General features: G+C 32.0%; 1 protein-coding gene across 1 annotated transcript in view; it reads left to right on the forward strand.

Moving 5' to 3' along the window:
* Positions 1-392: 392 nt before the first annotated feature.
* The window catches only part of LOC126882063 (zinc finger protein OZF-like), a 58,423-nt gene continuing 42,571 nt past the window's right edge, over positions 393-16,244 (forward strand). Inside the window, exon 1 of the mRNA XM_050646888.1 lies at positions 393-703. Within this exon, the coding sequence (XP_050502845.1) occupies positions 569-703 (135 nt within the window). The 5' untranslated portion in view covers positions 393-568. The remainder of the gene's footprint in view (positions 704-16,244) is intronic.

Raw genomic sequence — 16,244 nt, forward strand, 5'->3', positions numbered from 1 at the left:
GAACGAGAAGAAGAGGACGACCTAGAAGATCTTGGAAAAATGAAGTCGACGAAGCCATGTCTAAGAAAGGATTGGAAGACGGAGACTGGGAAGATCGAAAAAAATGGAAGTCCTGGCTGACGGAAGGGAAACGGCATTAGCTGTAGACAACCCTTTATATATGTATAATAATTACATACAATTGAACACATCTAAGATGAACGGAATTATCAATCAGTAGCCTCCGTCCTCCATAAATACTGAAAATGAAAATATTATTTTTTAAGGTCTACTGTCCTTGAGTGACTTATTGAAATTTGAATTGCCCGCCAAAAGTGACATTTTCTCAGCCAAAATTTGGCAACACTGTATTCCATCAGGGCGAGTTTTAGCCGCAGCTGATGTGAATTGCCTCTTGCCTTCCTCCCGGCGTCCATATTGCTGTTATAAACGTCAAAGTCTTGGAATGCCTTATTTTGTTTATTATTTATTATTTATTTTTAAAACTTTTTACTAGTCTAATAAAGATGGCTTAAAATAAGTACAACAAAAAATACAATGTTTAATTCTAGTATCTGTGAGAAAAATAATGTTTTTTTGGTACCTGAAGATATTGAAAACTCTTGTCGTTTGTCTCAACAAAAATGCTTTGGTAGATATATTTAAGACTAAATATCAAGAAACTACTTTTGCTGATATTTTTACAATGGTTTTCATATTGGAGGTAAGCTATATAAAAGCCTTATATTTGAGGCGCTCAGAGCAAGGGTGGCCTAACCCACAAATTGATCATTTTTATATTAATATGTCGATAAAAACAACATTAAATTTTCGGATTAACAAGGGTCTACACAACCTACCTCTATATTTGGCTAAATGGCGCGACTTAATTTGTAGCGCCATCCCATAAGCATAATGGAAATACGAATACAAAGATTGCAATTTGTCTCAAAACTTCCTTGTTGGGGTTACACCACTGTTGCTCCTGAGCACCTCATTTATACATTATATAAAGCCCTGTTTTCATTAGTAGAGTAAGCGGTCAAAGTACACTAGCATGCGTTTTAGACAAACTACTCTACTTGCTAGAGTAGCCATTTTCACACGAATTGTAACATCAGCTGTCGTCATCATGCTGTGAAAAACTATCTGATATACATTACTTCTAACATATTACTGAGGAAGTAATCTTACCTATTGAGGAAGAACCTTCTTCTTCTAATGGCGCTACAACCCTTTGTGAGTCTTGGCCTGCTTAACAATGTTCTTCCATTCTACCCTGTCAGATACTCTCCTTCGCCACTGCCTGATGTTAATGGTTTTAAGATCCCCTCTACATCATCTATCCATCTTTTACAGGGCCGACATGAGATAACTTTTTAATAAAAAGAGCAATAAATTTTTTCTTGGAACATTAAATTTGCATTTAATAGGGAACTTGCATAAAATTTTAAATTAGAAAAAAATGGTATAAATCACAACAGAACATAATTTTGAACCTGCATCAAAAATAAAAAAGTTTTGTTTGTCTTTCGTTTGGCCCCTAAAGACGACTAAAAATTCAACTTATACCAGCCACCCCAAAACGCGTCGTGACGTCATTGGGTTGTCTGTTTACATTCTACACCAATTGTATATATAATTTTGGAATAGACATTATAAACGTCAGTAGAAAATACAGCTATGTGACGTTACAAATGTTTTTGATCGTTTGAACTATTCATAGAAAATTTGTACTTTTACAAAATGGTTTTATTTTCAATAATAAACCTTCTTTCCTTTCCTTCAAAAACTATATCAAACTGCAATCTCAACAATCTGGTATATTTTTAATGTTGTTCTGAAGCTATTTCCTTGTGGCATTTTTATGATTAATTATTTATATGGGAAATAAGCCACAATTAAAATGAAAAAAATAATTTTATTAAAGTTTCGACGCCCAAATCGGGTGCCGTTGTCAAAATACAAAATATTACTAAAATAAACTAAAGTGTTGTTGCTAAGCAAAAAAAATTCTTCTAATAATTTATTTAATCTCACTCATTTATATTGGCAATTCAGACATATATTATATATTTTAAAGTAGAAGACTTTAAAATGATATTGCCAATATTTATGAGTTGCGTTCCTGGGACGACTTACTGAAAGATAGTTCATTCGATTACATGAAATTAACCCCAACTCAAGAATATCCGTCATAAAAAATTATAGCATGTGATATGTCTTTAAAAAGACAACCAAATGCAACGACAGTAAAATTCTCGCGTTAGAGACTTCATAGTAAATCACAAGGGAAAACCAGGAAAAACCCTGTGATACTATCCCGACATCGTAAGTATTTGGTCTTACATTAATTTACTCTCAAAAAATAATACCAAATTCTGACTTGTAACATGTTTAAATTATAAATAATAATAATACTAGATATATAATTAATACTAAAATATATACTAGCTCGATATTATTGACTTACTAATCTTGGTATTTTCTTTCTATTGACTTCCTCTTTCAGTATGGGTAACCACATCCTACTGCATTCTACCGAGGAATTTGCGACACAATTGGTTTCATTTAGCATAATTAGAGCCGCTTCTTTGATTTTTCTCTTTTTACTATCTGATTCTTTCAGGACTATACTTGAATCTCTCCACTGAACTCTATGTTCATTATCCCATGCGTGTTGACATATTTGAGATCTCTCAAATTCTCTATTTTTAATATAAGATTGATGTTCACTTATTCTAACGTCTAGTGGTCTTGATGTCTCACCTAAATAAAATTGTTCGCATTCACAAGGTATTTTATAAATGCAATTCTTTGTTCTTTCTTGATCATTGTTAGGTTTAGTTTTAGATAGAATAGATCTCAATGTGTTTGTTGTTTTGAATGTTGTTGAAATGTTGAATTTATTTCCTATTGTTTTAAGTTTCTCGGATAGTCCTTTTATATATGGTATTGATATTTTCCTCGTATTATTTCTGGTGAATGTTGTAGGATCCCGTTCTAAGTTGTTCTGTTCCATTCGATCCAATCTTGACAATTCCTTATTTATAAACGATAAAGGATAATCATTTTTTAATAAAACAGATGTTAACAATTGTTTTTCTGCTAAAAAGGAATTTTCGTTAGAACAAGTAATTTTGGCTCTATCATATAAGGATTTAATGATTCCCTTTTTAACGTTGATGTTGTGATTTGACTTGTAATTGAGATATCTGTTGGTGTGTGTTGGTTTTCTATACACTTGAGTCTCATATCCAATATCCTTCTTTGAGATCAAAACATCGAGGAAAGGTAGGGTGTTATTGTATTCCTTTTCCATTGTAAATTTTATTGTCTCTTCTTGATCGTTTATAATATTCAGGAACGTATCCAACAATTCTGATCTATGAGGCCATATTGAAAACACATCATCTACATATCTCCACCATACTGTGGGTTTTAAATTTTGTTTAGAAATAATATTAGTTTCGAAATCCTCCATAAATATATTAGCCAATAATGGAGATAAAGAAGAGCCCATTGCTAGACCAAAATTTTGTTTATAGAATTCATTGTTTAGTTGAAAATAGGTATTATGGGTACATAATGTCAATAACTCCATTATAGCTGATACATTTAGTCTTGTCCTAGTTGCCAATGTATTATCATTCTCTAATTTCGTTTTGATTATGTTTAAAGTTTTATCTAATGGTACATTTGTAAATAAACTGTTTATGTCAAAACTTACTAAAATATTATTTGGATTAAATTCAATAGTTGATAATTTGTTTAAAAAATGTTTTGTATTTTTTATAAAAGTGTCATCATTATTAGCAAATGGTTTTAGAATGTTTAATAAGAATTTTGATAGTTCACTACAAGGAGAATTGATGGTACTACAAATGGGTCTAAGTGGTATGTTCGCTTTATGAATTTTCGGCACTCCATAAAAATGTGGTGTCTTACTGTAGTGAGGTGTCATTAATTTTCTTTGATAGTATGTTAGATCATTTTTAAATTTGAATAAAGTTCTATATATTTTGTTTTCCAGTGTCTTCGTTGGATCCTTCGTTAATTTACTATAAGGTCCATTTGTAATTAGATCTGTAATTTTGTCCTCATATTGTATTTTATTCATTATTACAGTTGCATTGCCTTTATCCGCTGGTAGGATTGTTATGGAGTCATCATTTCTTAAAGTTTTTAAAGCTTTCATTTCCTCTTTGCTGATGTTCTGTTCAATTTGATTAGACTTTTCCAATTCAAGTTTACATAGTACCCTATATTGTTCTTTTTCATGAGTTGGTAGACACTGGGATATTTTCTCCACTGAGCTGATTATGTCTAATATTTTATTACATATTTTATTATATATTATATATATATATATATATATTATATATTATATATATATATATTATATATTATATATTATATATTATATATCTAATATACTGGTATATTTTATTACAGTGACATACGATAAATGTCATTAGAATATAAGGTCTGTTCGTACAGGAATCACTGACTATCAGCAACTGCACGACGCATGCGTGTTTCAATTGTGCGAACGCTAATATTGAAACACGCATGCGTCGTGCAGTTGCTGATAGTCAGTGATAGTTTCTGATTCCTGTACGAACAGACCTATAAATATTTTTCCTTTATTCCCCGACGACGATCTGGCTAAATACCCAAGTAGGTGGAGGCCGATAAGCTAAAGAAGAAGAAGAAGAATATACGTAAATATAACCATAAACTGAACCACATAGTCAAACTCTGTGACGTCACGGGTCGTTTGAACTATTTTAAGATAAAGAAGACTTTAAATTTGTACTTCTAAATTCTAAGCTATTATGAGTTTTTGAAGCGTAAAATTTTGGAAATCTCATTTTTATACAAAACTGAACATTATTATGTAATAAAAAAAATGTGCGAGTTCCCTATTCAGAGAATACTCTGGTAAGGTAAACCCACCAGTTATTGACACCTCTCCAGTTATTGACACTTCAAAGATCTTCCTAAATATTAAGTAACAACAAAATCCTAGAGTTAAATTTACTCTATTACCAAGTTTATTGATAGATGTGGCAACACTACACAAAGTTTTAATACTATAAGTCATGATACTATAAATAAAGAGATAGTATTTTCCTGTAGCTCAAATACGTCCGAGTTTGCGCATTGATTGCGTAACTGGAGACCGGAAGTTGAATTTGAATTCTTGTTAAAGTTAAATGGGATTTGTATGCATTATGTGATGAAATTATTCAATTAGCAAAATTACATTAAACTTCAATGTATTCGAAAAGAATTTAGTGTCGAGATTCCAGTCAAAATAACTGTCAAAGATAAAATATAAAATACAACCGCTGAACAATTCAAAGTAATCGGACATTACGAATGATTACGAACTTGCCGGTCTCCAGTTACGTCACAACTTCCGGATGTGCAATATATTATCTTGTTATTTATAGTATCATGCTATAAGTGAAGCCATTGTGCTTTGTTGAGTGATTGAGTACAGTTGTGTATCATTTTGTGGTGTAGAGTTCAAAAATTATTTAAGGTAGGTAAGTGTGGTAAAAAATATTTTATAGCTGTCTTAAAATCAATGTTATCAATATTTTCCTAATATTCTCGTGATCATAAAATGTCATAGAGTGTAATAATAAAACTGGATAATGTTGAATTTACTACAAGAGCCAGATGACCGCCTGTCAATTATTGGATTGTATACATTTTTGTCTGTCCAGTTACTGATACCTCAGTCAATGACTGGATTAGCTATGATTTTACAGGGAAACTCTCATATAATTTGTCATGCAAAGGCGATGTTGCCGCTTTAAAAATTATTTCTTACAAATAAATTTTTCCAGTTATTGACAGGGGATGTCAGTCATAGGATACTACATGTTCATAACTGGATTTCTTTTCGTTACAGTACTTACTACTGACAATGGCTCCGAAAAAAAATTATACTCCAGATCAAATGGCTGCAGCGCTTCTAGCCGTTCGAAGAGGAAGCTCAGTTGCTGCTGCTTCAAAAGAATTTAAAGTACCTCATATAACTTTGCTATACAAAGTAAAAGGAAAATATCCCGAGGTTTGTACTATGGGTCCTTCTCCAACCTTAACAAATGAGGAAGAAAACATTTTGGTACAGTGGATGCTACAACTTTCTCGAATTCATTATCCAGTTACGAAAACACAACTTATAGATAGTGTTGAACTTATACAGTTGAGTCTGCGAATCTTTACCCGTGAGTCATCATTTAAAGCATACGAAATAAGTCGATGATAAATCGGAAATTGAAATTTACCAAACGCAACAGCAAATCACTTAGTGTCACTTGCTGTTGCGTTTAGTAAATTTCAATTTCCGACTTATCATCGACTTATTTCGTATGCTTTAAATGATGACGCACGGGTAAAGATTCGCGGACTCAACTGTAGTTAAGGAAATGAAAAGAGATACCAAATTTGTAAATGGAAGGCCTGGGCCAAAATGGTACAAAGGTTTTTTAGGTAGGCATCCTGAAATTTCAGAAAGGATTAGCCAAACTTTAACACCAGCTAGAGAAAAGGTCACTGAGTTACAGCTTCGAAACTGGTTTGAAGAAATTAAAACATACCTAACGGACAAGAATATACTGGCTGTTGCTGATCAAGCACACAGACTTTTTAATGCTGATGAATCGGCATTTTACCTTCAGCCAAAGGAAGATTAAGTCTTAGTAAAAAAGGGTGAAAAAAATGTTTACAGTGCAGGAGGAGATGAGAAGGAAAATCTAACTGTACTGATAACTGCTAATGCTGCTGGCCAGTTAGCTCCGCCAATGGTTTTATTTAATTACGTAAGAATTCCAAGTTATATATCATCTAGTGTTCCAAAAGAATGGGCAATTGGTACTTCAGAAAACAGGTAAATGTGTGGACCTACTTTTTATGAGTACATAACCAACATTTTTGTACCTTGGCTAAACGAACAGAAAATTGAACGACCCATTTTGTTCTTTGTTGATGGCCATGTGTCTCGCATGACTTTGCATCTTTCAACTTTTTGTACCAAAAATGGAATAGAATTGATCGCCCTGTATCCAAATTCTACGCATTTGCTACAACCAATGGATGTAGGTGTATTCAAGCCGTTGAAGAGAACCTGGAAAGATGAGGTACAAAAATGGAGGCTTGATAATTCTGGAAATAAGTTACAAAAACAACATTTTGCACCATTACTGAAGAACGCATTAAAATCCATTTCTCAGCAGACCATCATGAATGCGTTTAGAGCTACCGGCTTGTGTACTTTTACTGTTGAAAATGTCAAATTTTACAAAATTTCATAGCGCTAGGTTGTGGTAAGAAATATTAGGAGCAACACAGCAATATTTATTGCAGCACTCGAAGAAAGAATTGGTAAAGACAAATTACACAAATTTAAAAATTGTATTTCAAATGATCAACAAATAGAATTAGCAGATACATCACTATTTCAAATTTGGAAGGACGCATATGAAGAAATAGATAAAAGAGTGGATAAAGAACAAGCAAAAAATATTTGTAATATTGTGCAAAATCCAGAATATGAAAACGATGAATCCTCAGAATCTATTAGACCTTTAAACAGTCAGGCAGCTGAAATAACACGACAACTTTGTGACTCACCCAAACCAGGAACTTCAAGGGATCCTGATTACCAGTTTTGTAGTTCTGAAGAACTAATATCTACTGAAAGTAATGCTAGAGAAGTTTGTGACTCACCCAAAACCAGGAACTTCAAAGGATCCTGATTACCAGTTTTGTAGTCCCGAAAAACTAATCACTACTGGAGTTGATGCTGAAGAAACTGTTTTAAACAGTACCTTTCCTTTTGATGTGCCATCGCCTTTTAAAAGAGCATTATTCTGGCCAGGTCCGACTCCCAGAGGAAACAAAAAAAGAAGTAAGGAGAAAATTCCATCAGTTGTTACTTCAGAAGCGTGGCAAAACTACCATAGGAAAAAGAAGACGAGAAAACAAGAAAGCTTAAAGAAAAAGAAAGGAAAGCTTCTCTAAGAGAGCAAAAGAAATTAGACCAAATTAAGAAAAGGAAACAAGAAACGTCCGATTCTGAAAGTTCTGAAGACTGGGTAGAAAGTGGTGACAGCTTAGATGACGTAGAAATCAATAAGCAAGAAGAAACTGAATTTTCAGAAGTAGATGCTGTTGGTGTAGTTGCTGTAGGAGACTATCTGCTTGTTAAGTTTCGTGGGGGGAAAAGAAAAACTGTTACGTGTAAGTATGCTTGTGTTGCTCAAAACGTATTTCCTGTAGAAAGTGAGGTAGAAGTGATGTGCCTTAAAGGAACAAATGTTGAAAAAACTCAATTTAAAACTGATGAAAATGACATTTCAACTATCAAATTTTTAGATATAATTGGTAAATTACACACTCCTGAGATTGTAACTTCAGGAGATAGGCTAAAATATAACTTTTCAAAGCCTATTTATGTATTTGAGGCACCTTAAATACCTACTATGAAGTGCATTTTTTACTTAATATTTTTTCATTTAAGTTTCTTTTCTTATGAAGTGCATTTTTTACTTAATATTTTTTTATATAAGTTTCTTTTCTTTTTTAATACATAGTTTAGTATTTATAAATAGTTAGAATATCATTAATAATTAGTTTTTTTGGGATTTTATCATATCAATAACTGGGATGCCAAAAATTGGATTTTTTCAAAATTGGTATGTCAATTACTGGGTAAAAAAATGTTCTGTTTCAACACTAGAATAAACCATAAGAAATATGTCTTTTTATTATTTAAACATTCGAGTGCATTAACAACATTGCAAAGTACTCCCTGAACAAATTTTGATTTCAGCAAATATGATAAATGAAGAGTAGGAATATTTTAATGAACTTTGTCGCTCTAACTGTGTCAATAACTGGTGGGTTTACCTTATTCATTTATTTGTTATTTTATCAATTTTTGAACTACTGTTCTGCTAGCTTGAAATCAAGTTGGCAGTACATTGGATAATTTTTTTAAAAAAAGAAAAATACATGTTTTCTTGGAACATTAAATTTGCATTTTATTTACATTTCATTATGGTATAATGATAACTGTGTTCTGCTGACTTTGTTGTGCTAACTTGATGGATGTCACTTATTACCGCTAAGAATCCGGGCTTGTATTTCTTGACTGATGTTGTTGTCATTTATTATTAAGCGTAGGTAGAGAAAAGTGGAGGCATATCTGACCCAAAAAAATAAAGGAAGGATAAAAATTTGGGAATAGGTAGTTGAAATTGTCTATTATTATATAACAAAAAGTTTACAATTCTACATCCCCTCCATTTTGGATAAAATGACTAATTCTAAGCAACTTTTGTTCTATAGAGTTTTTTCACTTAAAGTTAATACTTTTCGAGTTATTTGCGAGTGAATATGTTCATTTTTAACAAAGAAAAACATGCTTTTGGACGGTTTTTCGCAAATAACTCAAAAAGTAAGTATTTTATCAAAAAAATATTCTTATTCTTAACAAAAATATAGCTTATAAAAAAGTGAAAAATGGTTATGGATGACGTCTGTTGACCCAGTATAAGCAGAGTTGTAGCTAATGAAAAGTAAGTTCTTCTTCATCAAATTTCAAACCGAATATTTCAATGTGAAATAATCAAAAAACGGGAAAATAATCAAAAAGCACTTTTTGGGGAAAACTCATTAAAACTTTTTTAACCCTCTTCTTGGCAATGTAAAAAATTTGTAAAATTTTCATTTTAGCTCCTAGGTGAGTTCTAGGTAACTTGAAGTATATTTTGTTAGTCATATTTTGTAATAATAATATGAAACTATCCCTAAATAGCAATAGTTGGCTTATATTATTTTTTATTATTACCGATTTCTGATCATTTCTAATTGATACCATCTGTCATCTGTTGGATATATTTGATACATTTTTGAGAAGGTCCTCGACTGCTTTTAGTAACTTTTAATTTTTTGTAAGAAATAGTGTTTTTTTTTTATTTTGGTGATTGTTTTATATTGTGCAATTATCCTGTAAATAGAAAGTGTAAATATTAGTTGTTTTTTGTTTCTTGAATTAAAAAAAATCGTCGCATATTTAGAAATGTAACAAATTTGTAATAAATTCAAATGCTATATCGGGATAAGATGGTCAAAATTGCACCACGCTCGATTCAGTTTTGGGTTTAGCTATTCAAAAGATATATACTCCATCTAATTTACTTGCCGTTATATTTAGGCGGTAGGTGTGTTCTTTTTTAGAATCACTTTGCCGAGTAAACTGGCGTTACAGCCACTAGGCATATTTTATTATATACGCGTAGAAATAATATTTAAAGATTTATATTAATGTTAACTTAAAGAAATACACAATAATATGTTTCATTTAATTTGTATAAATGGATTATAAAGCGTTTTTATGAAGCACATTTGTTGGGAATACACTGTAACTATAATCGAACGAAGGTGATATTTTGGCATAAATTGGTAACATTTATTTGATAGTTGCGGTGATGACACTTCAATATTTGTTTATATTCTTTACTATACGCTGTGAGCTCGTACGTAGAGGGGATATTTACAAATTCGCGAACGCCAGTAGTGACAAGTCTGTAAACCTTTACCGGAAATTTGACATAAATGTCAAAGTGATTAATTTAAAATTAAAATTAAAAACATTAATTATAAAAAATTTTAGTTGGTCAAAGCTGTGGTATATATTTTTACCTTAAATATGCTTACGTTTTAAATACTGAATTTAAGTTTTTTAATGTTCTATTAATCTATTAATCCATTAATCTTAGCGCCATCTACACGATGATTGTGAAAGGATCCGAAGTAAGAAATTTATATTTTGTCAATAGAACGTCAAAATGATTAGCAAAATCTTAAAAAAATCCATTACAATTTAATTACTTTTTTGCGTTGTAAATATTAAGCGATAACAATTAAATAATAAATTTAAAAATTACCGGTGAAAGTTGAATAGTAGTCCGCTAGGAGCGACACCAGCGAAGCTCACAGCGTATAAGTATTTGTTTCATTATATTTACTGTTTTTATTATGTACTTTAACGTAAGATTATAACTTAATTCTTGTTTTCTATTTCTAAAGTTTTTATTTATTTACATTGAATGTTAATTTGTTTTGCTGTATAATCCACTTCCGCAAAAAGTATGTGTTGTATTGGATTTATAATGAATTCAAGAATTTTTTGTAATTAGGCAACAATGTCAACTTAGATCTCTAACGTAAATAATGACGTGCAACGGTAAGTAAATTAGACGAACTGTATATGAAAGCTCACTCAGACAAATTTTCAAGTTCCTAGGTACTTCTGGGGGTCCGCTATGGAAAAAACGTGTTTTTTGAAAAAAAAATTTTTAGGCGTTGTATTGCAGCAAAAAATTTGAAAAAAAATCAGGAAGGCGTATCTTAATAATACGAAGAATCCTGATTTTTTTCAGATTTTTATCTTGAAAATTGAGCCCAGGAAAATGTTTTATAATTTTCAATGATTTTTAGGTTATTTTGGAAATTTTTCGCCAACTTTAAAATATTGTTTTTTTGTGCATTTTTTTTCCTTTTTTTCGAATGGCATAGGCATAATCATCATTTTCAACGTGGAAAATACCTAAAAATCGAAAAAACTGTTTTGGCATTTTTCTGAAGTTTTCGATTCATAACCTCAACAACATACAGCTGAATTAATGATGATTTATATTTTTATATGTATTCTTACCCTTACAATCAAAATCAGCTATTAAAACTTATTTTTTCCTACAGCATGCACGAAAACCCAAAAAACCCGTTTTTTGGCGTTTTTACTGAATAACCTCAAAAATCTGTCAAAAAATAATTTTTTTAACGTTTATAATAGATATTAAAATTTTGTCGTGATCGATAGAATGTAATAAAATTAATATCTACTTAAAAAATGATTTGTCTGCATGATTATTTGAATATCATATATAATAATAATATCGTCACACTAAGGGTACCCTGCCATAGGATTATAAAAAAATCAATAAATTAATTTTTTTAACGTTATAAAATAAAATTTTTGTAGTGATCGATAGAAAATGTTCCCATTTTATAAAAAATGCCCGTTGCGGTTGTGATTTTAAAAGCTTTTTTGGGAAAGACACGTTTTTGAGAAAAACTCAAAAGTTAGTCCTTAAGTAGGTACCTGCCGTCAAAGCCACTAACTACTTACTTAATAAAAATATTTTATCTACTCTATCTCATATTATGCATAGTTTGTGAAAACTGTCATTATAGATAGCAGTGCGTGAAGGATTTAAAGTGTGCGTGAAGTAACAATGTATTTTAAATGGAGTTTACTTTTTCGCACACTTTCATAACGAGCGATCACAATGTTTGGGATCGAAGCTAGCCGTGCAAAAAATTAGATACTTATGTCTTGTTTTAATCTGAATTTATATCATTGGTTTATAAATTAATTTTGATTAGGTCTTCTTCTTCTTCAAATGCAAATCCACTAATGGATGTTGGCGATCACATTTTCCATTAACTCTCTGTTTCTTGCAATGTGTATCAGATATTGTATGTCGTTAATCCCTGTCCATTGCCTTATGTTTCGGAGCCAGGACATTTTCTTGCGTCCTATCCCTCTCTTGCCTTCAATTTTACCCTGAATTATAAGTTGAAGGAACTGGTATTTTTCGTTTCGCATGATGTAACCCAAATACGCCGTTTTTCTTTTCTTGATGTTTTCGAAAAGCTGACGTTCTTGGTTGATTCTTTTAAGGACATCCACATTTGTGACTTTCGCCGTCCATGGTATCTTTAGGATACGGCGATAAAGCCACATTTCGAAGGCTTCTAATCTGTTTATATCCCTCGTTTTGAGTGTCCAGCCCTCTATGCCATATAGCAGCACCGACCACACGTAGCATTTAGTAAACCTTAGTCTCAGTGTAAGGTCGAACTCTGAGCAGGTCAGTACCTTCCTGAATTTTACGAAAGCTTGTCGAGCTTGCTCAATGCGACATTTGACTTCCCTGTCCGATGCCCAGTCTTCAAAAAGCCACGTTCCTAGGTATTTGAATTTGCTCACTCTCTCAATGGACTTAGTATTCAGTGTTATGGTGGAGTTTTCAAATGCATCCAAGTTTCTGGAGATCATCATGAATTTGGTCTTTTTGGTATTAATCTCTAATCCCATTCGCTTACTGTATGGTGGTAGCTGGATATTTACTATACTGGAATGGGGTTGACTATCAGGAATACACTATGTTCTCATAACTACTTTATTTACCATATAAATGTATTCAGTATAACGGCAGCAACCTCTCAAACCTAACTAACTAATTCGACTGACCCACTAATGACTCAAATCTGATCGTGTTCCCATATTTATCAAATACTTCGTTTTGTAAATATGTTTGTATATATTCTCGTTAGTGTGTCAAAATGAATAATCGACCTTGTTGATCTAAGCAAAACGTGGACTTTAACTAAGGTGTTCTACTTTGCAATTATTATAACAAATATGCGTAATGTTTATTGTTTTATAAATAAATATCTAACGAATACTTTAAGGTAATTTAAGGATTTCTAAAATATCTAAATAATGAGATAAATCCCATTATAACTGTATTCTCCGATTATAGTGACACGTTGTTGAAGATCTGCTATGTTGTCGCAAATTAAGACAGCATCATCAGCATATCGTATGTTGTTGATCAATACTCCATTCACTTTGATTCCCATCTCTGCATCTTCCAAAGACTCTTGAAATATGGCTTCCGAATAAATGTTAAATAAAAGAGGGGAAAGCACACATCCCTGCCGAACACCCCTTTTTATATGTATGGATTTGGATATAGAATTGTCTATTTTTATTTGTGCTGCCTGATACCAGTACAAGTTTTCAATGCATCTTATGTCTTTTTGGTCTATATCAAGCTTCTTGAGGATCTGCATTAACTTGTGATGTTGGACACGATCAAACGCTTTCTCGTAGTCTAAAAAGCACAGGAATACGTCCTTCCTCTGATCGTAACAATTTTGGACCAACACCTGTGTTGCTACTATTGCTTCTCTTGTTCCCAAACCTTGCCTAAACCCAAACTGAGAATCACTGATGTCCCATTCACATTTTTTGTATAATCTTTGATGTAGTATTTTTAAGAATATTTTTAAAGTGTGACTCATCGGGCTAATGAGTCTGTGATCCTCACATCTTTTTGCATTGACTTTTTTGGGTAGGGGAATAAATGTAGAGAGCAACCACTGCTGAGGATAGCAACCAGTTTAATAAATAAAATTAAATATTATATGTAGTGCTGAAATTCCCCTTTCATCTAATAGTTTGAGTATTTCTGAAGGGATTTCATCAGGTCCAGGTGCCTTATTGTTTTTTGAATGTAATATTGCCTTTTCTATTTCCTCTTTAGTGATTGAAGGGCCAGTCAGCTGGTCGTCTGTATAAACTTCACTCATGGGTCTTTCGTCATGAAAAAGCTCCTGGATATAGTTTTCCCATATATGAATTTTCTCTTTTTCACCTAGCACTACCTGGTTATCCTGATTAACTATAGTAGTTGGTCTTCGTTTTCTGTATATTCCAGCAGTCTCCTTAAGCTTTTTATGTAAATTCCGATCGTCGTGCTGTCGTTGTAAATGTTCTAGATCAATACATTGTTGCTTAAGCCATTCATTTTTTGCTATTCTTATCTTTGCTTTATATAACTCGAGATCCTGTTTAGATCACTTTTTTGTGCGGTCAGTAAATAAGTGCAATGCTGTAGTCTTAAGAGGTAGTCACTCGGACCACTATCCCATACTCTTGAATATAACTCTAAATAATGAATTTAATAATAATAACAAAAAAGGAAGATATGGTAAAGTGTTAGATAAAAATAGATTGCTAACATTATTTCAAACTGAGAGTTGGGATGATGTTATGAGGGAGCAGGATCCGAATCTTGCCACCAATAGTTTAATAAGGATAATTACACAGTTTATTAATATAGCAACACAGGTAAAATATATTAAATGCAAAAATAGAGTGAAACAACCCTGGGTTACGCAGGGGCTGTTGAACTCTATTCGGCAACGAGACAATCTAAATAAACTTTGTGCTAAAAACCCATTTAATGAAAATTTCAAAAAAGAATATATAGTATATAGAAATATTTTAAGCAAAACTTTAGGTAGGGCAAAAGAAAACTATTTTAAAAATCTATTTGATAAAAACTGTAAGAATGCTAAGGAAATCTGGAAAACTATAAAATATGCCACAAATAAAAACTGCAATAGACCTAGTATTTCTAATATAGTAAGTAAGGATGGGAGTTTGATTGAGGATGACAGGAAAATAGCAGAAAAATTCAATAGCTACTTTAGTTATGTGGGAGAGACGTTAGCCTCAAAAATAAAAAAACCACCAGATCACATTGTAAATTCTTTAATAGAGCAAGGAAATATAAATAATAGCCTGTTTTTAAAACCTTTTTCGAGTGGTGAAATGGAAAAAATTATAAACACATTAAAAAACAGTGATTCAAACATAGGTAATGGTATCTCAAATAATATAATTAAGTACTACAGTAAATTTCTCATTAAACCTTTATTATACTTAGTAAATCTTATCTTTGAGCAAGGCATCTTTCCGGACGCACTGAAAGAAACAATAATTGTCCCTATTCACAAAAGTGGTCCAAAAGATATAGTTAGCAATTATCGTCCAATTGCCCTCACAAACAACATAAGTAAAATCATAGAAAAATGCATTAAGTTAAGATTATGTAATTACCTGGAGAAGCATAGTTTATTATCATCAAACCAATATGGCTTTAAAGAAAACTATGGCACAGAAGATGCCTTAATTAAACTTTCAGATCAAATTATTAATAGTTTCAACAATAAAAAGAAATGTATGGTCATTTTTATTGATCTGGCCAAGGCCTTCGACACTGTGTCACACCGTATATTGCTGGAGCGACTTAAGAACAAGGGAATAAGAGGTCTTCCTTATAATTTGTTCAAATCTTATTTGGAAAATCGCTCCCAGAAGGTCAAAATAAATGAAACTTTAAGTGAATCAGCTCCAGTAACGTACGGTGTGCCACAGGGGACGGTTTTGGGTCCAGTGCTTTTTGTGTTATACATGGACTTTTTATTTTCAGTTCTCAAAGAGGCTAATATTATATGCTATGCAGATGACACAGCCATTGTTGTTTGTGAGAGCACTTGGGAAAAAACTCTTACCATAGCAGAGGAAATCATGGCAAAAATTA

The sequence above is a fragment of the Diabrotica virgifera genome, chromosome 3 (genome assembly GCF_917563875.1).
Source record: "Diabrotica virgifera virgifera chromosome 3, PGI_DIABVI_V3a".
In the NCBI taxonomy this organism is placed as follows: domain Eukaryota; kingdom Metazoa; phylum Arthropoda; class Insecta; order Coleoptera; family Chrysomelidae; genus Diabrotica; species Diabrotica virgifera.